General features: G+C 47.6%; 1 protein-coding gene across 1 annotated transcript in view; it reads left to right on the forward strand.

Annotated features, from left to right (window-relative positions):
* The window catches only part of SLC13A4 (solute carrier family 13 member 4), a 40,796-nt gene that overhangs the window by 13,315 nt on the left and 2,700 nt on the right, over positions 1-24,781 (forward strand). The window contains 12 exon segments of the mRNA XM_005903641.3: positions 6,835-6,971; positions 8,782-8,930; positions 8,933-8,953; positions 9,419-9,473; positions 12,079-12,118; positions 13,048-13,125; positions 14,799-14,983; positions 18,537-18,656; positions 19,911-20,012; positions 20,346-20,447; positions 21,135-21,232; positions 21,432-21,556. Coding sequence (XP_005903703.3) covers positions 6,835-6,971; positions 8,782-8,930; positions 8,933-8,953; positions 9,419-9,473; positions 12,079-12,118; positions 13,048-13,125; positions 14,799-14,983; positions 18,537-18,656; positions 19,911-20,012; positions 20,346-20,447; positions 21,135-21,232; positions 21,432-21,556 — 1,212 coding nt within the window.

Genomic DNA, 24,781 nt, shown 5'->3' on the forward strand with positions numbered 1-24,781 from the left:
GCCCATCTCCAGCGACCACCACCCATCTTCTGAGGGACTGCCACCTTCCCAGCACGTGACAAGGGTCACCACCAGCTGACCTCCAAGCAGAGCCTGGGTGTGTGCAGCCAACAGCAGGGTGCTGACCGGCCGCATTTCTGACAGTACCCGTGCAATGCCACCCATGTCCGTGTCAGGACACAGTCAGATCCACACATCTGGCCAGCCTCTGGCTGTCACTACCATGAGCAGGGACAGTGGAAACATGGCAAGGCTCAGGATCCAAGTTGGGAGCAAGGTAGATCTGAGTTTGAATCCAGTTTTGTCACTAACTAGTCTTGAGCAAATTGTGTGTTGGCTGAAATAAAAGTTGCAAGTTAAGTTTTATTTGGGTACCTTACTGAGGACTATGGCCTGGGAGACAGCCTGGGTTACTGAGGAACTGCTCCAAAGAGCTGAGGCAGGAGCCAGGAAATATATGAATTTATTTTTCTGGGAAAAAAACATGTAGTCAAACATCAGAAGACTACTGCTAATCACAACAGACATCTCCAGTTAATGATTTTAGTGTTTTTCTATTTATGAGAAGATATAAGAATCTGGAGCCATTGAAATGATTCCTTAGATATCCATCTTAACTATTTAGGGCCAATACACAAAGTATAGAGGCTTCCTGTTTTTCTCCATCCTGCATTCCCCTCAGGGTGCATGACTGCAGGAGCTAAGGGCTTGATCCTTATAGAACTGGAATGGGCAACATTCTTTTCTTTCCCTGTAACCTCTCTAAACTGTAACCATTTTACTCACCTGGAAAATCAGAACGATAGAAGTACCTGCCTCATGGGGAGCTGTGAGGATGTTAAAAGCTTTCTGAGTGAGAAAGTGCCCATCAGAGTGCCCAGCTCATCTTCACGAATGATTGGTTGGTCCATCTCTGTCTTTCTTCCTGACGATGCCCTTGATGATGTTCTTAGTGAGAAAAGCACTGAACCAAGATCAACATCCAGATTTCTATTCTCCTCAGACTTCTATGATTAAAGCCACAACTGCCCTCTTCCTATTAAAAAACAACAGCAACAACTTTGTAAAAACAATTAAAACCTGACATATCTAGAGAGCAATAAATAATCCCACGACCAAAGAGAGTGATGTTTTTAAAAGCTCGTCACTAAGAGATGTCACCTGCAATTCACTAACAATGAACTAGTTCATTAATATACTGCGTTGCTCAGCACTTAGGTCTTTGTGCCTCTCAGTCCAGGCTGGGTTAGAAAACGCTAGAGATGTCCTCACCCTTCACTTAAGAAAGTTTGGAAGAATCTTTTTCTTTGAGATCCACCTTGCTCCTTCTTATTTCATTTCTTCCTCTACATGGTCATGCTGGCATACCTGATTCCTGACCCTGAATCTCATCTTGAAGCATTTCATCTTTTCACTTCTTTTAACAATAATAATGGGCCTTTTCTGAGGACTTCCTATATGCCAGGCCTGTCTCGAATCATTTTACTTAAGGCACACATAGGATGGATTCAAAGTGTTGTGTATTACTACATAACCCAGACGAGGGTATCTGGGTTCAATGTTTGGTCCCAGACCATCTGTGGGAGCAGGCATTTGAACCCAGGTCATCTAAACTTCAGAACCTGAACTTGCTATCCTCTGCTCCACCTTTTCAAAGCCGTCTCTTCGAGCCCATCTCTTCTTAAACACTGTCCGGAAATACCTCTGCTCTCCAAGCCCAGGGTTTTGGCACACCGAGAAAAACCACAGAGCAGAAAAGCAGTAAAGGCAATAACACTGCCAACATAAATGTCACAGAATCCACGCACTCTAGCCACGGGAGGAGCTCTCATCTCAGAATCTAATTTTTCTTTGCAAATAGTTCTAACAATTTCTGTTATCTGGTTTCCCAACTCACAGAATATTAGTCTTGGAAATTAGATAGTGGGGAAAGGAAGGCTCATGGCAAATGTGAGGATGCAACACGTTTTAGAAAATGATTAAAATAATCCTTAAGAATCCTGGAACTCCCAGAGGGGTTCTGAATAACCAAGGTTTTATTGTAAAAGAAAAATCAGTGGGCTAGAAAACTAACCGACACCACCACCAGACAGGTTTTACTTATTGTGCCTCAGCCTTCTCTGTGTGCTAATGTCCACGGACCTGGACAGCAGGGCCACTGAGTAACAGAACCACCAGGAACCCCAGCTGTCAAGGTGGCAGGCCAGGCTAGCTGGTGTGCACGTGTCATTTCATCTTCACAACAGCTTTACAAAAGACTGGGAGTCATATAGTCCTCATTTATTTTTTTAGATGAGAGAAATGAAGCCCAGAGAGGTTGAATAACTTCCCCAGGGTCACACAGCCAAGTCCTGGCTGACGCCAGAGCCCTCGCTCTTCCCCACTTGACGGTACTATCTCGTGATCACAGACCACACCCAGGCTAAATCACCAAGCACGTGGCATCACTCACAAGGGGGAGGGGGATGTCTGAACAGACCTGAGCTCACCAAACACCACATGAGAAAACAGCACAGTTGCTTTCTAAACAACTAACAGCTATCCCGCTAAAGCTGAGCCTGGGGCTGCCATTGGACCAGGCCCAGGTATTTGGGGCCGGCGTCAGGACTGGGATTGTGAATAAAGATAAGGAATGTGGGCTGGCCCATGCTGTCTGGGGGACCAAGAATTTCCCCTGGGGTTGAATTAGATGAGTGGTTTCCAGTTGGCTATCATGAATGGCATGTCGCATGGTAGCTTTAGATTCAGAGGGACCTGGATTGATATCTCGACTCCACCCCTCACATCGGGGACCCGGAACCTCTTCCCTAACCTCTCTGGGTCTGTTTCCTCACGTTATGAGAAAGTAAATGCAAAATACAACATTCCCGGTATGCAGAAGGCACTCTCCACAGTTTGGTTCCTTTCTCCTTCCCTTTGAGAGGAACCCAGAGAAAGTAGCCCCACCAATTGTGCAGGCTCTGAGCCTCCTGAAAGGCCATCACAAACTGGAGTTCTATTAGGATTTGTGCCAAAGAGGCAGAAAATCGAAAGGCTGTCAGTTGGTCCCCTGGGAAAGTAACCCTGGTAGCAGTGAATCTTTAGAAGATTCACAGAGGGCCATGAGTCATGGGGCCAGTGGGGGACCATCGCCCAGGTCTAGCAGTGTCTCAGATCTTCTGCAGGTCTCCCTCCTTGATCAACAGAGGAAAGGGAAACACTGATTCCACCACCAAGCTGCCTCTCAGCTGCCTGGGACCATGAGCGGGCAGTGAGGAAGGTCCAGTTCAGCCAGCCCTGGCCTTCCCAGCAGTGCTTCCACCTCCCGAGAAGGGGCAGCACCTCCACCCACCACCAGGGTCCAAGCCCTCCCTGTCCCTCCCAGAGGGCACTCTGCTCCCGAGTCACAAGCCCAGCAGAGCTTCCCTGTCCTCCGGGAGAATTAGTGTCCACGAGGGCTGGGGTCCAGGACGAGGACTAGGTTAACCAGAAGCACAGGGCTTTTCTTCCAGCAAATGATCAGAGAGGAAAGATGGTCCTTCTGCAGCACAGAACTCATCAGTCAGACACAAGGAAATCTCCGTGGGGGAACAAGAGAGAAGAGGGCAATGGAGCTGGCTGCCTTCTGGCACAGCTCTTATCTTACCAAAGTGCTCCTAGCAGGGTTAAAAAATCAAATAATATTGAAAAAGATCATAATAAAAAAAAAGAGCTGTCTCTTCCACCTACCTCCCCCAACCCAGAGCCAAAAACTTAACTTTCCTAACTGCTTCTTCTGGTATTAAATGCCACAGACCTATATAATATTCCTATATTAACTGTGGCTTCCCAGGTGGCGCTAATGGTAAAGAACCTGCCTGCCAAAGCAGGAGACATAAAAGAGGTGGGTTTGATCCCTGGGTTGGGAAGATCCCCTGGAGGAAGGCATGGCAACCCATTCCAGTATTCTTGCCTGAAGAATCCCATAGACAGAGGAACCTGGTGGGCTACAGTCCACAGGATCGCAGAGAGTTGGACACGACTGAAGCGACTTAACACACACATATTAATTGTTATCACTTTTAGACATTATCAATTATCTTCTGACTATAGTCAATGAGGGTTTTGTACTCTTACATCACCCAATTCTCCTCCATCTCTCAGTACAGGCATATAATTCAGTAATCAAATTTCAACACAATGGTTATGTAAATTCCATCTACTTCAAACGTCACAGAATTTACTATATTTGCATTTCCTTCCCTGTTCAGTTTTGATTTTTCTTGCAGTCAGAAGTGTTATTGTTTTCTCACTTTAAGAGAGTTTCTAAGTTAGGAGTTCAACTTTTCTATATCTTTTCCTTTCAGTTTATATCATGGTCCCATTGTTGGGAACAACTCTATTGTATGTGACTCAGTATTTACTGAGTGTCTACTTTTGCAATTTATCCTATTAGGTGTTAAGAGATATAGAAACATGTTCTTTGGCCTTTTGCAGCCTAGAATTCAGTTAAGAGACAAGAGCTGCTGCGGCTGCTGCTAAGTCGCTTCAGTTGTGTCTGACTCTGTGCGACCCCAGAGACGGCAGCCCACCAGGCTCCCCTGTCCCTGGGATTCTCCAGGCAAGAACACTGGAGTGGGGTGCCATTTCCTTCTCCAATGCATGAAAGTGAAAAGTGAAAGGAAGTCGCTCAGTCGTGTCTGAGTCTTAGCGACCCCATGGACTGCAGCCTACCAGGCTCCTCTGTCCATGGGATTTTCCAGGCAAGAGCACTGGAGTGGGGTGCCATTGCCTTCTCCGAAGAGACAAGCGAGGCACACAAAAAAGAAACAGTGCGAGCATGAAGTGAACGATTTGAGCATCGCCCTGTGCCCTCTGTAATGCGTGTGGAGTTAATAGGACCCACAAGGAATGTTCTGGAGCTAGAGGCTAGAGGCACACAGAAGGTTTTCTGGGTGGGGCACCAGGCCTGAACTGGCTTTGAAGTCTCATCTAGGCGGAGATAAGAAGTGAATATTCCAAGGGAGGGGATCAATGAAGAGATGGTCCTGGACCCCAAACATAGGAAACATCTTTGAACAGGACTCGGTCTCAATTTTCTCATTATTAAAATGCAAGGAGAAGCTGGCAACTGGTACTATGGTTGTTTGAGAGAAAACCCCTTATCTTAGGAAATAAACACTGAAATACTTAGGGATAGAGGGCCAAAATGTTTGTAACCTTCAAATGGTTCAGAAACAAACAAAAATGGATACAGTGTAGGATGTTCCTTGCACTACTATCATTTTGGGACCCTTTGGAACTTTGTAATTATTTGGCAAGTTATAAAGACACCTTCAAGAACTCTATCTTAAGGAAATAATCACATTCATATAAACTTAATGATTTAAGCAGAAAATTATTGTTTGTTCCATTGTAGCAAAGAAAGAAAGAAAAGAAATCAACTTAAATATTCAACAAAAGGAAAATGGCTAAGAAAATTCTATAGTACTTCATGCTGCCAGGAGCATGGATTTTTCCAGTAAATTTAAGTCTCAAAAGAAAATGATCAAAGTACAATGTCAAATGATAAAACAGAGGATAAAAGCCAGCACATATAATATAATTCCAATTATATATCTATATAGACATTAAAAATTGAAGAAAATATACCACAGTATTAACAGTAGTAAGATTGAAGGTAATTTTATATTTAAGTTTTCTATATTTTAAAGTTTTCCATAGTGAACAGGTGTTTTTCTAATAAGAAAATGAACATAGTTTTATAAAAACTAAAGAAAATAAGATTAGTGGACAGACCCAGGGTTATTTTCATAATTTTTAAGGACATAGCTCAGTTGGTAAAGAATCCGTCTGCATTGTAGGAGACCCCAGTTTGATTCCTGGGTCAGGAAGATCTGCTGGAGAAGGGATAGGCTACCTACTCCAGTACTCTTGGGCTTCCCTTGTGGATCAGCTGGCAAAGAATCCACCTGCAATGAGGGAGACCTGGGTTTGATTCCTGGGTTGGGAAGATCCCCTGGAGAAGGGATAGGCTGTATTCTGGCCTGGAGAATTCCATGGACTGTATAGTCCATGTGGTCGTAAAGAGTCGGACACGACTGAACGACTTTCACTTCACTCACAAGATAGAATTGTTAATGTTTATTTTTTGAAATCATATTCATAATGGGTGTTTTTCATATCTCTTAAAAAGTGGAGAAGACTATTTACCCCATAGAGTTATTGGCAGGATTAAATGAAATAATCTTTGTAATGTGCTTAGCCAACTCACTGGAAAAGCCCCTGATGCTGGGAGAGATTGAAGGCAAAAGGAGAAGAGGGTGGCAGAGGATGAGCTGGTTAGACAGCATCACTGACTCACTGGACATGAACTTGAGCAAATTCAAGGAGATAGCAAAGGACAGGGAGGCCTGGCGTGCTGCGATCCATGGGGTTGCAAAGAGTCGGACACGACTTGGTGACTGAACAGCAAAGCAGCACAGCACCCGCCAAGGTAGAATATATATATGTAATATTGTTGTTGTTTAGCTGCTAAGTCATGTCTGACTCTTTTGTGACCCAGAGACTGTAGCCCACCAGGCTCCTCTGTCCATGGAATTCTTCAGGCAAGAATACTGAAGTGGGTTGTCATTTCCTCCCCCAGGGGTTCTTCCCAACCCTGGGGATCAAACCCCAGTCTCCTGCATTGGCAGGTGGATTCTTTACCATTGAGCCAGCAGGGAAGCCCATATATGTAATATACACCATAGCTAGCTATTTTAATAAACCTCATCTCCCTGCTTCTTGCTTGCCAGCCTGTAGTGGACAGTGAGTTTAGTCGGACGGGGGCTGGGCCCCGGGTCGGGTAGGGGTGACCCACCCTGGCCTCCGCAGGTGGCGGGCGAGTACTTCAAGAACACCACGCTGCTGCTGGTGGGCGTCATCTGCGTGGCCGCGGCCGTGGAGAAGTGGAACCTGCACAAGCGCATTGCTCTGCGCATGGTCCTGATGGCTGGAGCCAAGCCGGGCATGTGAGTCACACTTAGTGCATCTCCCCAGCTCCCAGTGGGCCCCCTGGACACTCAGAGGGATGTCCGCTTGAGGTTTTCTACCAAAAGGGATGGGAGGACACCAGGGCCGTGAGGCTCCCTCCTCCCCTGCAGGGCTCCCGGTGCAGCAGGTTACAACATCTAAGGGGCTCATTCAATAAAACAAGATGGACCAACATAAACTGTTTCCCAACCTTTTTTCCGGTGCATCAGGTAACAGGCTGGATGAGGAAGTGGTGTCTTCTCCTCTGTCATCTAAGGAGGCGTGGCAGTTTCCTGCCAACCACCCCCAGCTCTTGTTGTCACTGGTTCAGACCACAGGCCTGTCAAACGTGGTGTCTGACCTGATCTGCAGTCCCTCCGCTGTCTCCTCTTCTCTCTTTGCTGTCAGGAGGGGCACTTGGGAATGTGTAGGAGGTCAGGATTGATGGTCTTGTGTAAACTCACTCCCACTCTGTTGGATAAAAACTGTGCCCTTCCCTTTGGAATACTGTCCTCACCTCCTTCTAGCTTAAAACTTTCTTGCAACCCTTTTTCCCTGGTTCCTTTGGAAATCCAACAGAGCATAAATAAATAATATGGTATTTGTTTTCAACATTAGTCATTAGATGAATACAGGTTATAATTCAAAAGATGTTCCCGTCTCCCACTTAACCACAGCTTTAACTCACAGCATAATTCTCAGTAATACCCCCTCACTTAGTAATACCCCCTAACTCAATAATAACCTAATATTGTACCCCACACTCGACCTGCTGGACACAGTTTGGCACTTCCCCACATGATATTTGGACTCTGCAGCTCTTTAAAACCCCTGAATACCATCTTTGAGAATTTTTATCCCATTGTGTTTCCACTCATCTCTGTTCACCGTACCTCCCACACCCGTGGGGCCCTCTGTTTGCTGGTGAGGGTCCAAATTAGACAAACTGTTGTCTCCATCAGCCTAAACAGAGGCGGGCTCTGGCACCCACTCAGTCGTGATCCATAGGCTAGACATGCCGGCCCCAAACTGCACAGTCGGTGACCCCACCTACGGTGATCCACGCGGGACGTCTTTGCGTTGACTTCTCTTACGAAATGAGAACTATGTCTGTGCACAGTGCATGTCTTCAGAGTCAGGGAGAACTTGAATGTTCTCTGTGTTAGCCTTTCTCCAAGCCTCAACTCTTTAAGATACCAGCTTGAAAAAGTGCACACAGGGAAACTGAACACTGGGGCCTTTGAGGGCTAAGCTTTCCACGTGTTAGTAGTGGAACAAGTAGTGGGCGGAACCATGAGCTTCATCCATTCATCTCTATTTGGTCGCTAATAACTATGGTGACATGGCTGCAAAGCAAGGAATGTGAAGGTATTCAGAGGTTTGCTGGCTGCAAGGGCCAAAAAAGAATTCCTTTATACCCATACAAAAAAACACACATCAAGCTAATGTCATCAAGCTCTCTCCACAGAGAGATGAGGAGTCAGTTAAGTCCATGCCCTGTGACCCTATGACCAAAGCTACTCTTTGCTTAAGTAAGGGCTTTTTCTGGTGGGGGGCGGAAATTCCAAGGCCACACTAGCCCATGAAGCGTGCTTCACTCATTCAACACATCTTTACATCTTTAATGTTTACTCTGTGCCAAGCCCTGGGAGTACCAAGTATGAAATAAAACCCCAGTGTTCGGATAAATGCCAGCACTGGTGGGTTGGTAGGAGGCCCTGGGGAGCCCCGTGAGGTCAGAGGTTGGACCTGGGGAGGTGGGCGTGCTGTGAGGCTACCCCCCACCCCAAACCCCTCCCTGCCTTCCAGGCTGCTGCTCTGCTTCATGTGCTGCACCACGCTGCTGTCCATGTGGCTCTCCAACACATCTACCACTGCCATGGTCATGCCCATCGTGGAGGCCGTGCTGCAGGAGCTGGTCAGTGCCGAGGAGGAGCAGCTCGTGGCTGGCAACTCCAGTGCCAAGAGGCCGAGCCCATCAGTACAGTTTGCTGGAGTTCATCTCCCCCTTGCTCCTCCACCCCTCCTCCAGTGACACCGCCCAGCTCGGCACCCACTCCCTCCACCCCCCCTCACCTGCTTCCCTCCCCTCGTCTTCTGATGTCCCCCTCACCTGCCCTTTATCCCCTAACCTCCAGCCCTGCTCATCCAGAGGCTCCCTGTGACTCCCATTCCCAGCTGTTCCTTCTTGCCCCGCTTCCAGCACCCTCTGCTGCTCCCTGCCCCAGGATGCTCCAGGATTAGCCCAGGACCCCAGGCTTTTGTCTGTGTCCCTGAGTCTCACCACATCCTCAGAGGGGAGGGAAGGGGAGTTGCCAGGCACCAGGCCCAGTGGGAGCCTGCATGCTCCTGGGTCCCCCTAGTCCAGCCCCAGCCCGGAGTCCCTGCCCTTCAGGGTCAAGTCCGGACTCCATGTCTCACTTTCTGCTTTCCTTTGCTGCTGTAGATCTCGATGTAAACAACAGCCAACCTCCCCTGGAACTCATCTTCGTCAATGAAGAGTGAGTATGACTGCCCTCCTCCCAGACAGAGCCCCTCCAGGTCCATCCCAGAGGTCAGGAAAGAGCCTGGGGAACAGCCCTTTCAGCTGGGTGGGCCACACTCACAGCTTAGCACACCACCAGCCCCGCCCGCCCTGATTTCCTCTCTGCCCAAGATCCTGAGGGCAACTCCCTTCAAAACGGTACTGCAGGGCTCAGAGAAGAGGGGGAGAGACTATGCTGAACCTGATGGGACATACAGACTGTACATACATCTCCCAAGTAGAATTTCATCTAAATTGATGTCCCTCTTGGGAGAATGATATTTTTTAAATCTATCAATGAAGAAAGTCTTGCATATTAGATATCGCTGGAGACTCTTAGAGAACCACAAAGTATTTTATAGGTATTAGATATGGTCTTGCTAGGTTTGGTCTTGTTACATACGGCAAGGAAAAATTAAGTGGCATGTAGGGGATAATAGGACAGTTGGTGAGAGCACCACGTGATGATGAAAACAAGCTCTTTTAGAAAAGGAGAAATCTGGTCTTACTCATGTGAGGCAGATTCATGAACAGCTGATTTCTTCTGGACATCTGATATCAATATATGGTCTTCAAGGAAGACTGTGATGAATAGGGCATTTTAAAAGTTGGATTTGTACTAGAGCTCCGTTGCGCAATTTGCTCTTTTCATAAAAAAATGGGGAACCCACAGTGAGTGAGACCAGCACCATGTGGAGAAACAGATGTGGGGACCCTCCTCCCACCACTGTTACCAATCATAATACACTGGCCTTCCCTCCCCACCCTTGATGATGTCTCAGGCAAATCCCACAGCTCCTTCCAGATATTAGAACAATCTCATTTTCAGATATTCAGCCATCTGGTCCAGGCTCGTGTCAAAACTTCACTCTCATTTGAAGCTTCTCCCCACACTCTCGTGCTCACACTCAAGCCCCCGTAAGCCTAGGTCTGCAGGATGAGAGGTGACCGTGAGCGGGGGAGACGTCTGGCTTTTTCTCCATCTTCCTCTACCTTCCCCTCCCCTCACCAACCCTCTCTGCTACTTCTGACTTCTCCAGGGTCAGGACAGAGGCTGTAGGGAGCAGGAAAGATACAGGGGCACAGAGGGTCTTGGCTGGAGGTTTTGGAGAGTGCGGCCAGTGCCCGGGGACTCAGGTCCCTACTCTTTCGCACATCAGGCATTTCCCTTCAGCGTCTTCAGTGTCCCCTGGAGGCCACCTCTGCACAGGGCCCGATGGCATGAGGGGCTCTTGGAGAACTGCTCGGCCTCCTTGGTTCTGTGTTCTGGTGGCTCAGTCCCTAGCCCTTTCCATCTGGGGTTGCCTCCGCCTCTGTGGTGGGGCCTTTCACAGTGAGCAGCGGCCCAGCCACCCTCCCTGTGGGGCTCCCCCTCAGCAGGAAGCACTGGACACCGAAAGCACTAGCTGCTCCTGGTGCGGGCGTCCTTTCCCTTCTCACTCTGGCCTCCTGGGCAGTGCTCACTGGCCTCTTGCCCTTGTTCTTTTCCAGATGAAAACACATGTCCCAAACTCCAAAGCCGAAGCTCAGGGTGTCCCTGGACTCTCTCAGCAGCACTGGGGGTGGGGGGTGGGTGTCTGGGGAGGGGGTTGCCAGGGTTGGTGGTGGTGAGAGGGCGGCAGGATGGCAGTCTGAGGGGCTCCTCGCCAGCCTCCTCACCCGATTTGGGAAGGAGGACAGGGGAATATCACAATACTCCCCCCAGGCTGACAACGCCCTCCAATGAACGCTTCCCTCCGAGCTCCACCAACTCCTGATAGAGCCTGGAGGTGGGTGACGACCGCAGGGCCCCACATCCTGCCTATGTGTCCAGCACCTCACTGGCTTTCCCAGTGGCTGAGCTCACGGGACCCACTGTCCTCAGAGCTAAGACGGACCAGAAACGTGCCTTTAATGCTGAGTGGAAGTCAGTAAGGCTGGTGTTACATCCCCACCTTCCTCTGTCCCCAAAGCAGAGCTGGAGAGCGGCCGGGGTGGGAGGGACTCGGCACCCACGGTGACTCCCACCCTGGGGGGTGCAGCTGCTACTGAGAAGCTCGCCCCTCTCTCCTGTGCCTTTTACCACATGTGGCCCTGGCCCTCCCTGCTCCTGTTCGCCTTAGAGAAGCATTTCACGTTTCTCCTTCTAGATGGTCAGCCCATGAGACCACAGTCCAGGGCCCCAGGCTCTCCAGGCAGGCAGACATGTTCCTCTCTGGTGCCATCACTTAGTACCCAGGCCCCCCGGGGAAGCTAGTAACCTCCCTCTGCCTAGACTCCTACCCTGTAAGTGTAGGTAATAGTACCTGCCCCACAGATCTGCTGTGAGGATTAACAAGGTCATGAGGATTGAAATCCATTCATGAGTGCTCAGCTCCATGTTAGCTATTATTAGGAGTCTCGGTTTCCCTTCAAATGCAACACCCTGCCCTTGTCCCCACAAATCCTTACCACATCTCTCAAAGGTGAGATTTGTCTTCTTTGTAGCCAAGAACACCCAAGTCTAGAAGGGTCCTTTATACCAAAACCCAATGTGGGGAGAATCCCCATCTCAGCCATTCTGGGCCACTGCTGTTTTCCCCACCTTCTTTGTTCTCTTCCAGCACGTCAAATGCAGACTTCAATTCCCTGATGCAGAACAAGGTATGGCCTTGGGTTTCCTCTGTGCTTTGAAATACTTAAAAGACCCTCAAGATGACTCATGGGGCCTTCCCTGGCAGTCCAGTAGTTAAGATGCCGCCTTTTCATTGCAAGGGGTGCAGGTTTGATCCCTGCTTGGGGAACAGAGATCCTGCAAACTGCACCGTGCAGCCACAAAAAACGTTTATACAAAAAAAAGGTAACTCAAAGACAGAGATGCCTGGCAGCTTGTCGAGAACCCAGTGACCTTCTCAGATGGGAGGGCACAGAGGTGCTCACCTGAGCCTGGACATGTGAGGCTTCGAGCAGTTCTGAACCCCAGGCCTGGTTTCTGGGCTTAGCTTCACAAAGGGACAGGCTAACTAACCTTTCTCACAGAAACCCAATAGTCAGCCATCCACGGATTCACCCTTAGACTCCTTTCAGGAGGGGTTCATTTACAAAAATCATACTACAAAAGGGGACAGTTTAAAGGTGAAAGTCAAGTTGCCCACACACTGCTCAGCCTTGCCCCTCCCCTGGGGCTGGTTTTACATCACTTCTCACCTCAGTCCCAATGGATGGGCCTTGATCGGTCCAAACTATGGACTTGGTTGTGTGCATTTTCTTTTTCATTTTCTCTGTGTTAAAATGAAGGGTTCTTCATGAGCTAATGGAGTTCTAGAAAGCCAAGCTCTCCTCTAAGGACAGAGCCATGTTTTTCCATATTTCAAAAGCCTCTTCATATGGGGAGCTTGGCTCCAGTCAGACAGGAACCTGTGAAAGGGAGGCAGGCACAGTGGGGGTGGCTGTCTACCACCTGTTCACCCTGGCTCTGCTCCCCAAGTCCCCAGGGAGGGCAGACAGAGGCATGGTGCCCCCCAGGGTGATCCAGTGGCTTCTCCAGACCCCACATCCTCCTCCTGATGGTGTGATGGTCTTTGTCCCGACAGAACCGGAATGGTGTGCCCACAGTCACCAACTCTGCCGAAACAGCAAACCTCCCAGGCAGGAAGCAGCACCCATCCCAGGTAATGGAAAAGTACCTCCTGATCCTGTTTCCTTCGTGACACACCCAAGCTCCCAGGGGTCACTGTTCCTGCAGCTGTGAGGGTGTCAGGCAGGCAGACTGCCACCAGGCCACTTTAGCCACCTGTGTGTGAGGTCTGTGTGTGCCGCAGAGACAAGGCATCCCACTCACTGCTGACTTCGGCAAGTTATCCCACTGCCCGAGCCCCAGTCTTGTCAGCTTTAAAACTGAGGCTCAGTCTAGATCAGAAGTGTCCACACTACTCCTCAAAGGTGCTTTGGGGCCACTGCAAATATTGTGTTCACATATCCTGAGATTTTTAAGGCAACTGCTTTTCTGTTCCCTGATTTTCCTGGAACTTTTATCACTGAAACAAAAATGCAGAAGTAAAACAGATGTGAAAGCTGGCGTCACACTGCAACTCTTACTTATAACCCTAGATTTTAAGTTTTTGTGTTCATCAAAATCATCTCAATTATGTGACATCCGTCTCATCATAAACAAATACCATTGTTTATTGAATACCAAGCACTGTGCCATGCATTTGCCCTCTAGTCTTGGCCCAATGAGGTAGCAACTTTGAACTGCATTTTTACAGAGATGCAGAGAGATGTACCCAAGGCTTTGGAGCTAATAAGACGAGAACCTTGATTCAAATGCACTTTCAGTTAAAACATCGATATATGCCCATTAAACGCCGTATTTGTTTCCTGTATTGGAGGTCCATGTCAGTGTTCATTAGGAGAAAGGATCATGGGAAACCACTGGACCAGAGACTCTCTGAGGTCTTCTCTAGCTCTTATAATCAAGGACTCTTTCAGGAGAATGTGGAAGGCTCCAGCCTTTTCTGGGCCCTTGTAGGAAGATGGGGCAGAGGTTATGGGCTTTGAGAATTGTGGCAGGGTGGCCTCTGCCCCCCGGTCTCCCCATGGCCTGGCCTGGTGACATTTGTACCAGGCTACTCCTAGTCTCATGGACCTGGCAGGACAGAGGGGCACTGGCTTCTTAAGCCCAGAGCTGAGATCAGAGGTCAGAAACCTCTGACCCTGAAAGGCCATCACGTGGACCATGCAGGGCCTGAGAAGACCAGGGCAAGGCTGAGATTCCTATGCAAATTGAGGGGGAGGAGAAAGAGGGGAGGAAAAATCAACAGGCAAGAAGAAGTGAGAAAGAAGGGAGGAGAGAAACACACTGACTCTCTGTCCAGTGAAAGCTGGACTCTTTCTATAATGCAAAGCTTATTTTTTAGTCATTTCCCAACCAGGACTGTATTGTAACTCCACAGAGAATAACCATCTTCTATTTGGTACTTAAACATGAAGTGGAGAGCAGTCAGTTTTACTGGAATTCAAGTAAAAAACATAACTGTTAATATTCATAACAACAAAAATAACAATATTAATAGCTTACCATTTGTTAAATACCAGGAAGGGTTCCAAGTACTTTCCATTTACTCTTTACAACAACCTGGCAGAGGAAACTGGATTTTCCCCATTTCATAGAAGAAAAACTATAGTTCAGATGGGGATGACCTAGCAGGGCAAGAGTAGAACTAGGACTGGGACCCATCTGACACCCAAGCTCAGAACATTTCCACTGCACAATGGTCATTCATGCTTTGTGGGCCAGAAGCCCAAGTTGGGTTAGAGAAATTCACTGACTTTCCTTTGGTAGGAAAAGCCACCAGTCCTCACCCCCAGCTCCAGGAACCAGGAGCTCAAAAGAAAGTACAAGTCCCAGCATGACCAAATGATCTGCAAGTGCCTCTCTCTGAGCATCTCCTATGCCGCCACCATCGGGGGCCTGACCACCATCATCGGCACCTCCACCAGCCTCATCTTCTTGGAGCACTTCAACAAGTGAGTAATCCACTTGGTCAACAAGTATTTACAAACCATCATGTGTCAGGAACAGACCCAGCTGCTAAGGATATGACAGAAAATAGAATCAGAGCAGCTTTTGTACCAAGGGCCAAGAGAAATGATTTTGTACCAAGAGAAATGATCAAGTCATTACAGTTAAATGTGATGAGAAGGGTGGGATTCTGCAAGGGTGGTGGGAGCGGGTGGGGGAATAGTCTAGAGGGAGGAAATGCCTCCCCAAAGAGGTGACAGTGAAAGTAGAGACCTGGAGCCTGAGCTGGAGTAAACGAGACAAAGGGAGATCTTCCAGACAAAACAGTGTAGGAGGCTCAGAGGCAAGAGAGCAGAGAAAATAAAGACAATGGCAGAGGGCAAAAGGAGGCCAGGGAGGTGGATATGCAGACTGCACAGGGCCTCACAAGGCCCATGAAGGAACTTGGACTTCATGCGAAAAAGCTGGGAGAAGCCTTTGAAGAATTATAGGCAGGGAGTGAGGTGATCACATTTACAGTTTTGAAAATGCATTCTGGATTTTAAAAATGGACAATGGAATTTGGGAAGGAAAAGGCAGGAGGATGATCCAGGCTGCTGCTGCCAGTGCCCAGGACAGACCTGATGGCAGCCTGGATAACAGTGGAAGGAGAAATGGCCTGAACTGAGCGAGCTTCTGAGGTCGGATTAGGAAAAGCCTGAGAGAGGGAAAGCCCTGGACTCATTTTCAGAGTCGGGGCTTCAGCAGCTGGGGAAACAGAGCTGCCCTTGACCTACATGAGGGTAAAGATGAGGAAATGCTGATAAACAAGTGGACATGTCCGGGTGGACACGTCCCTGGATCTCAAGAGCCATTTTTAGGCTAAAGACACAGATGTGGAGTCGGGGTGGCCACCTGTGTCACCCCCAGGCCACCAGGCTCACAAGGGCCTCATGTGGGTTTTAAGGTCCTGCTGTCAGTGAACAAGCGGCCCTACATTTGCCTTTTGCACTGGGCCCCACAAAGTAGATGATGGCTGGTCCTAGTGACTTGCATATGGAACCTGAAGCCCTAAGAGTGACGGAGATTACTCAGGGAGAACACACAGAGTAAGGAGATCAGGGGAATAAACATTAAGCACAAACATTTAGGGACTTCCCTGTTGGTCCAGTGATTAAGACTCTGCCTTGCAATGCAGGGGACATAGGTTCTATCTCTGGTCAGGCAACTAATATCCCACATGCCTCAGAGAAATGAACCCACACACCACAGCTCAAGAGTACAGGCACCGCAATGAGAGATCCCCTGTGCTGCAACTAAGACCTGACACAGCCAAATAATAAGTAAATACTTTTTTAGAAAAACATTTAAATTAGACTAGAAAAGAGAGAATAAAACAGTATCAGACAGAGAAGAGGAAAATCTAGCGTCATTCTACCCAAAGGAAGAAAGTGGTCCATATTGTTTAAAGTTGTTGACTGACCAGGCAAAGTAAGGACAAAAATGTATCCGTTAGATTTCTTGATATGGAGGTTACTGGTGATCTAGGCAAGAACAATTTGGTCAAGTGACCTGAAAAGAAGCCAAATTTCAGTAGTTTGAGGAGTAAGATGGAAATGAAGAAATGCAGAGTTGGCTGTGAAGGGAAGGGGAGAGATGGGGTGATAATAAAGGGAGGGTAAAGCATGGCGAATAAATGGAGAAACAATGGAAATAGGCACAGACTTTATTTTCTTGAGCTCCAAAATCACTGCAGATGGTGACTGCAGCCATGAAATTAAGACGCTTGCTCGTTAGAAGAAAAGCAATGACAAACCTAGACAGAGACATTACTTTGCTGACAAAGGTCCATATGTCAAAGCTATGGTTTTTCCAGTAGTCATGTGCAGATATGAGAGTTGCACCATAAAGAAAGCTGAGTGCTGAAGAATTGATGCTTTTGAACTGTGGTGTTGGAGAAGACTCTGGAGAGTCCCTTGGTCTGCAAGGAGATCAAACCAGTCAATCCTAAAGGAAATCAATCCTGAATATCCACTGAAAGGACTGATGCTGAAACTGAAGCTCCAGCACTCTCCACCTGACAATCTGTGAAGAGCCAACTCATTGGAAAAGACCCTGATGCTGGGAAAGATTGAAGGCAGGAGGAGACAATGAGTTTGAGCAAGCTCCGGGAAATGGTGAAAAACAGGGAAGACTGGCCTGCTGCATTCCATGGGGTCACAAAGAGTTGGACATGACTGACTGACTGACAAAGTGGGGTCAAGAATGGGCTTTTAAGATGAAAGACATTTAAGCACTGATAGGAATGATCCAGATGAGAGAATAGTTAAACACCCGAGAGAGGGGATGACTGACAGAGTGATGGCACTGAGAAAACCAGAGGGGATGGGATCCAAGCAGGGAGAGAGGAAGGAAAATGAGGAAGGAGATGGGAGGAGGAAGGATCCAGCAAAGTTTAAGACCTAACTCCCCAGGACCTGAGCTCTTCACACCACAGTACTCTGCCCAAGCTCTGAGTTTCTGCCCTTCTGGTTTAGTTTCTGGGACAATTCCTATTCCTTTAGTCTATGTCTTGGGTGGTAAATTTATCAGAATCTTTACATAAATTAAGAAGAAACAGATCTGAGTGAGTCTCCTGAGTGTGATGTTTATACACTTCCATGATATCAATTTTGGTGGCTTGGATGCCATTTTAGCTTATTTCATAATTCTTGGCTGGGCTCAGTACAGCTGCCACTGTCAAGTGACTTCTCGATAATATATTACCATACTTTTATCATTAGCTGTACTGTTAACTCTGCTGTATGTCTTCTTAAGGACCATTTAGCTTCAGTTCAGTTCAGTTCAGTTCAGTCGCTCAGTCGTGTCCGACTCTTTGTGACCCCATGAATCGCAGCACGCCAGGCCTCCCTGTCCATCACCAACTCCCGGAGTTCACTCAGACTCACGTCCATCAAGTCAGTGATGCCATCCAGCCATCTCATCCTCTGTCGTCCCCTTCTCCTCCTGCCCCTAATCCCTCCCAGCATCAGAGTTTTTTCCAATGAGTCAACTCTTTGCATGAGGTGGCCAAAGAACTGGAGTTTCAGCTTCAGCATCATTCCTTCCAAAGAAATCCCAGGGTTGATCTCCTTCAGAATGGACTGGTTGGATCTCCTTGCAGTCCAAGGGACTCTCAAGAGTCTTCTCAACACCACAGTTCAAAAGCATCAATTCTTCGGCGCTCAGCCTTCTTCACAGTCCAGCTCTCACATCCATACATGACCACTGGAAAAACCATAGCCTTGACTAGACAGACCTTTGTTGGCAAAGTAATGTCTCTGCTTTTGAATATGCTATCTAGGTTGGTCATAACTTTCCTTCCTAGGAGTAAGCGTCTTTTAATTTCATGGCTGCAGTCACCATCTGCAGTGATTTTGGAGCCCAAAAAAATAAAGTCTGACACTGTTTCCACTGTTTCCCCATCTATCTGCCATGAAGTGATGGGACCAGATGCCATGATCTTCGTTTACTAGCCCCCAAAATACTACATGGAAATCCACCCTTTTCTAACCACTGACCTGGTTCTTTCCCTTCCAGCCAGTATCCAGCTGCAGAAGTGGTCAACTTTGGCACCTGGTTCCTCTTCAGCTTCCCCATCTCCCTCATCATGCTGGTGGTCAGCTGGTTCTGGATGCACTGGCTGTTCCTGGGCTGCAAGTGAGTCCTGGGGCTCTGAGAGCAAGGCTCTCCCATCCCTCCAGGGCCATGGCCCAAGCCCTGAGGGTGACACCTAACTGGGAGCTGCCAAGTAACCATCAAGGATGCCCAGAAGAGAAGGCAGTGGAGTAGATGAGGACTCAGGCATCATGTTTTCTAGAGACTCCAAACACACATGGACTTTGCACCTCTCTATGAGCTCTGTGATGTAGTGTTCCTAAGGTCAACTGACTGGTTAGAGGAAGGGCTGGATTCATAAAAGGTCTGAATTGGAGAGTAGTTAATGTAGTTTCATGGAGAATAATTTGAACTAATTTCTAAAGAAATAACTCCAAGTAGAAGTTGCCTTAGGCTTAATTTTATAGACGTGACTGATTTATACTTAATAGTTGTATGAAATATGCTTATATCACTCAAAATAACATTAGACATTCCTCTTACAATACTATTTCTAATATTAATCTACTTAGCCAGCTTTCCATTACTGATGCTTGCTCCAAATTTGATCAGTTTCAAACACATAAAGGAAAGATATACCAGATGTTTTGCTATTAGTCCAGGGGACCCAACTTTCCCACTGCTTAGGGAATGTTCTCTGAGCTTTTTAAAAAAATAATTCAAGAGACAATCATCAAATCAATGACAACTGTATACTTCTATGCTCCCAGTATTGCTAATTGAAAACTTATACCCACGTTCACCCCAAACAACCCTGTCTCTAGACAGATACACACACACACGCTGTGTGCTTGAAAAAAATAAATATACAAGCGTCTACATACATATGCCGCATCACAATGATTCTCACTTATGTAAAGGATGAGTGTGTAGGGACTTTCCTGGAAGTCCAGTGTCTAAGACTCTGCGTTTCCAATGCAGGGGGCACAGGTTCGATTCTAATTCGGAATAGAACAGGATCCCACAAGCCACACGGTGTAGCCTAATTAATTAGGTAATTTAAAAACCCAACTGGGAACGGGGGAAAGATGAGTGTGTAGAAACAACCAAACATAAATACCCTCACACAAGTCCATGAGACATGACTTCACATTTATATACCAGAGATTCACTGGGAAGCTGGGGAGAAGGCTGCTGAGGGGCTGTGTTATCTTGGCAGACTAAGTCGCATGATAGGTGGGATGAGGGGACAGAAGAACCGTCACAGCCAGCCAGTAGTTTAGTGTTTGCTTAGACTTGCTCTCCACTTGCTTTCAGAAGTGGCCTTCATTCCTCTGCTCATTCTTCCCTTCTCAGTTTTAAAGAGACCTGCTCTCTGAGTAAGAAGAAGAAGACCAAAAGGGAGGAGTTATCAGAGAAGAGGATCCAAGAGGAATATGAGAAGCTGGGAGCCATTACGTAAGAATCAGCCCTTCCCCCTTTTTCTCTTTCCCAGGAGAAAACCACAGCAGGTAAAGTGCGCAAAGCAGCAGCCTTGTTCTCGGTGGCCTCCTGAGCTGGGGGAGTTTTCCTTAAGTACAAATAGAGGTGCTATTTAATGCCAAAGTCAAGCTGGCCCCCAGGCCCTAGGGGCCACCCTTCCCCGTTGCAGTATTCCACGTAGTTGAGCAGAAGCTCCATCTCAGGTCTCCAGTCCTGGAACCCTGATCGCAAGAGCATCCCGAAGCAAAGGGAGGAGGCCAAGAGGAAAGTCCCCGTTCCTGGAGGAGGTCTTCCTGTTTTCTCTTCTAGCTACCCGGAAATGGTCACTGGATTCTTCTTCGTCCTGATGACCGTGCTGTGGTTTACTCGGGAGCCTGGCTTTGTTCCTGGTTGGGATTCCTTCTTTGAAAAGTAAATGATACCATCTTTGTGAACGACCGCCTCACCTGAACTCTTCAGGCAGTACCCACCAGGGTCCTCTCCTAGACTCTTAGGAATAGTCAGGAACCCAGGAAGCACTCTGTCCTCTTAAAAATTCCCCTTTCTTAGGGAAGTTGCAGTGCAGTCTCTGGAAGAAAATAGACTTTGGAGTCTGCCTCCAGGGTTGGGGTCAGGAGCTGCCACTTACCATCCACATGACCTTGGTCTTGTTACTTAAGTGCTTGTTTCGAGAGTGAAAGGAGAAAATGTAGAGTAAAATACCACCTGTAAAGGCTATGGTCACAGTGGCCGAGGTGTGTCCTGCCCCCCATATTTCCGAGGGCCAGGGCCACAGGCCACAAGCTCTCAGCGCCAGCTTGTGACCCTCCCAGGAAAGAGAACTCCTCCTTTTCTCTTCTCCTCTATCTAAAATAACTCCTGCTCACTCCTTCCAACAGGTCCATAAATTCACACTAAGACATCTACCCTAGCCAGGCCCTGCCTCCAGACATTAAATCCACCAGTGAATGGCATGGGAGCAGCTGGCCAGAAGGAAGGCTGAGGTCCCCACTAGACTAGGTGCCCTGGAAAGGCACCACGTTCAGACAGGCTGTCCCAGGCCCGGTGTGACCCCTGGGCCTCCTGACTCTCCTCCTCAGCTCTGCTTGTCTCTGGCAGGAAGGGCTATCGCACCGATGCCACGGTCTCTGTCTTCCTTGGCTTCCTCCTCTTCCTGATTCCAGCGAAGAAGCCTTGCTTCGGGAAAAAGAGAGATGGTGAGAGGAGTTCAAGGGAAGAGTCGGGCCTGGCTCCAGTCAAATAATGGTCTAAGTTCAGAATTTCTGGAAGGAGCCTTACCAAAGCCCTTCTGACTCCTCCCGGCGTAGCAGAGTATCCTCTCGTTCAACAACGAGACCCCTGTCTCCACGAATCACACCAGGAGGGTTCACCTGGCTCTGCCTCCCTGTCATCTAGGGGAGGACCGGGGGCCCTCGCTGGGCATGGAGTCCATCATCACGTGGAAGGACTTCCAGAAGACCATGCCCTGGGAGATCGTCATCCTGGTGGGAGGAGGCTATGCCCTGGCTTCTGGCAGCAAGGTAACCCTTGAGTCGTCTTATTGGGCCAAGTATTTTTCATTATGTAAAGTATGTAAAGCCAGTGGCTTTACCTAGTGAGTCCTTATGGTTCTGGGAGGGAAGATTAAAAGGTGCATCCAAGTCTCTGGGAAGGGAAGCCAGGAATGGACATCATGTCCCACCTGGAACGTCTAAATGTCAGTACTGGGAGCAGAGTTAGAGTCCCAGCACACAGGCATGCACACCTCAGGTATGGGCCCACACCGCTGCAGACAAGAGAAGTCCTGGACTTTGTAGCCATCTCCTTCTGGGGATCTGACAGTGGTGAGAGGTGTAAGGGCCCAGAGATGCCCCAGACTGATCCCTCAGTTAGTCTGTATGCCTGTCCTGGGGCCTTTTGGAGAATGTATGCTAAACCGGGTGTAGATGCCCCCCGATTTCCTGAGTGGGAGGATTTGGGATGAGATCTTTGAAAGGGGGCTGGTGGGAAAGAGTTGATATTCCTAAACCTTTCCTGAAGTAAACAACTGTTAATAATCAGGTTAAGGTTCTGTTTGCTCCTCTGTCTTCTCTGTGTTTAACATTAACCCATCCTCAACTCGGCTCAGTTTTGACTGCCCAGTGTGTGGGCCTCAGTGCTATCTGCATCAGTAATGAGGTCCCTGGGTCCTCCGCTTGGAAGGAGCCATGGAGGACACTGGGTCCCCTAGCCCACCCAGGAGAGACTTCTTCCCTCCAGGACACCCTGGCTGACAGGGACAGCCCTGCACAGCCAGCAGAGAAGTCACTCTTGACTTTCAGCTCAGGTCTTCTGGATGTCTTCCACTCCTTGGTCTGGCTTTCTTCTCAGGAACCCTCTCCTCAGTAATAATTATTAAAATAATAAAGACACATTATGTTCCCCTAGATCATGTTTTCTTCCAACTAAAACTCCCCCAGTTCCTTTAACCATTCTTCATAAGGGTATTGTCCCCTGACCACACTGGTCTCTCTCCTTAGGACTCATTACACTTTGCCTTTGATCAAACACAGTCCAGGGGTGGTCAGTCTCCTGCAGAGTAGAGCAGTTATTAATAATAACTCAAGCCCCATCCTTTATTTTATGGAAGCTTTTACAAGGCTTCATTGGCACTCATGTCAATGTTTACACTGAAACCACAGTCAACTAACACCCTTCATTCTTTTCATTGTTAGCCATCATTAAGCTTCAAGCCCTTCAATCAGTTCTGTATATATGCTTTCAATATTTCTGACTCCAAGTTCATAATATCATGTTTATCCTTGTTGAATTTCAGTGGTTAGTTTTGGCCACTGAGCCCAGCCTGGCAAGATTGATTTTTTTTTTTTTTTTTTTAACTAAAATTGTACATGTACAGTTGGTATGGCTATAAAACCTACTCACTCTACTACTTTAATAATATAATTTAGATACAGTATGTGTGATTCCTCCTGAATCTGAAATAATTTCAGAGTCTTAACAGTAGTGAGGAAAATTCAATAAAAATGTTTTCATACCAAGGGTTTAAAAAATAAAAAGTAAAGGTTTCTTTTATTGTGTTTTTTCCCCTAACTTTACAGTCTAATTTATAAGTTTATTTCAAATTATAGTATAAGCTAGTTCTCCTGGAAAAAAAAATGCCCTTATTTTGCTTTACTTACAAGTACTATTGGAGAACATGATAAATAATACTCCAATTCTTTATAAAACATACTGCTTCCACTCAGCTAACTTCTCTGCCTCCTCTGTCTTTGTCTGGTGAGCAGAGTTTTATGTGTCACAAGCAATAGAAATTACAGAGGTTTGAGGCACTGCACCCACCATTAATTGAGGTAGTCCTCACATATTGTATTTACAGCTCTCAGTCAGTGGAGAAAAAAAAAAAAAAAAAGGAACTGGCTCAAGGTAAAAATGGCTACATGAGAGAATTCTGAAGCCCTCTGGTTAGCAGTTGTCTATGAGCATGCCATGAAGTGGCCCAGGTGCTGTGGAGATGAAATAAGCTTTTGATGAACTTGGAGAAGAGAAAGAGCGGCCTACTGACAACACAGTGAGGCCGTCCTTAATAGCAGAACACGAGTAAGGCCTGCAGCTTGAGCAATCCTAGAATGTCTCACCCTGTTTCTTGCCCTAGTCCTCATTTCTTCATTGCATTTGCAGCCTGGAGGGTGAACAGGAAAAGTCAGAGCATGTCAACTAGAGAAGGGAGAAGGGGAGGTGGGAGAGCTGGAGAGTACATACGGCAACCTGGGGTTTTTTAAGGACATAAGCTCAACTGTGCCCTTCATTTTTAGGGGATGGGAGAACCCTCATCACTGGCAGATGAACATCTTCCAACCAAATGAATTACTCCAAGTGGAAATATTCATTTATTTGAGTTGATGTGTGTAGGTGTTGCTAATGGAAAAGGTTCAAGCCTTTATTTCATATTGACAAGAAGTATGGGCAGATGCTAGATCCTGATGTCAGCTGTGATGAGACCTGAACCCAACACAGGCTGAGGCTGAATGACCATTTCCAGGCTAGTGAGGTGGCACCTTCGCCACAACATGGAGACAGGCCTGTAATTCCTCTCTCCCTCATTACTCACGTAAAATTTCTAATGCCCAGCCCTGCCTACTCAGGCCCCAAAGACCAGAGGAAAAGTTACTATCCCAACATGGTGATAATTTGTTCCCTTTCCTGGGTGATAATAGAAATAGATTTCAAAAGCAGGAATAAGGATTACACGTGGCAACCTGTGCAAAGGGCACTGTTGAGTGAACAGGCAGCATGACACTGTCAGAAGCTGGAGAAAGAGTGGCAGGTGCGAAGCTGAGTGGCCCACCACCCCCAAGGTTTCCAATCCCCGCCAAGTTGCCATAGCGCCAAGGACCACAGCAAGTGGAGGCTCTCCATGCCCTGTGACAACGACTGACCAGGCGGCTCTAAGACTAAACGTGCAATCAATTAAAAAAAAAAAAATTTGCTGAGACCCTTGTGGTCCAGTGGCTAAGAGTCCACACTCCCAGTGCAGGGGGCTCGGGTTTGATCCTTGGTCAGGCAACTAGATCCCGCATGTTGTAACTAAGACTCAGCACAGCTAAATAAATAAATATTAAAAAAAAAAAGAAAAATCTGCTGGGCCATGCAGTGACTTAGTCATTTAAAAAAAAAAAAAAACAGGAATGCCTGTGGATCCAGCCTGCCTAAAAATAGGGAGGCAAATTAGATGGCTCCTGGTGGTCCTGTCCAGCACCCACCATCCC

The sequence above is a fragment of the Bos mutus genome, chromosome 4 (genome assembly GCF_027580195.1).
Source record: "Bos mutus isolate GX-2022 chromosome 4, NWIPB_WYAK_1.1, whole genome shotgun sequence".
Lineage (NCBI taxonomy): Eukaryota > Metazoa > Chordata > Mammalia > Artiodactyla > Bovidae > Bos > Bos mutus.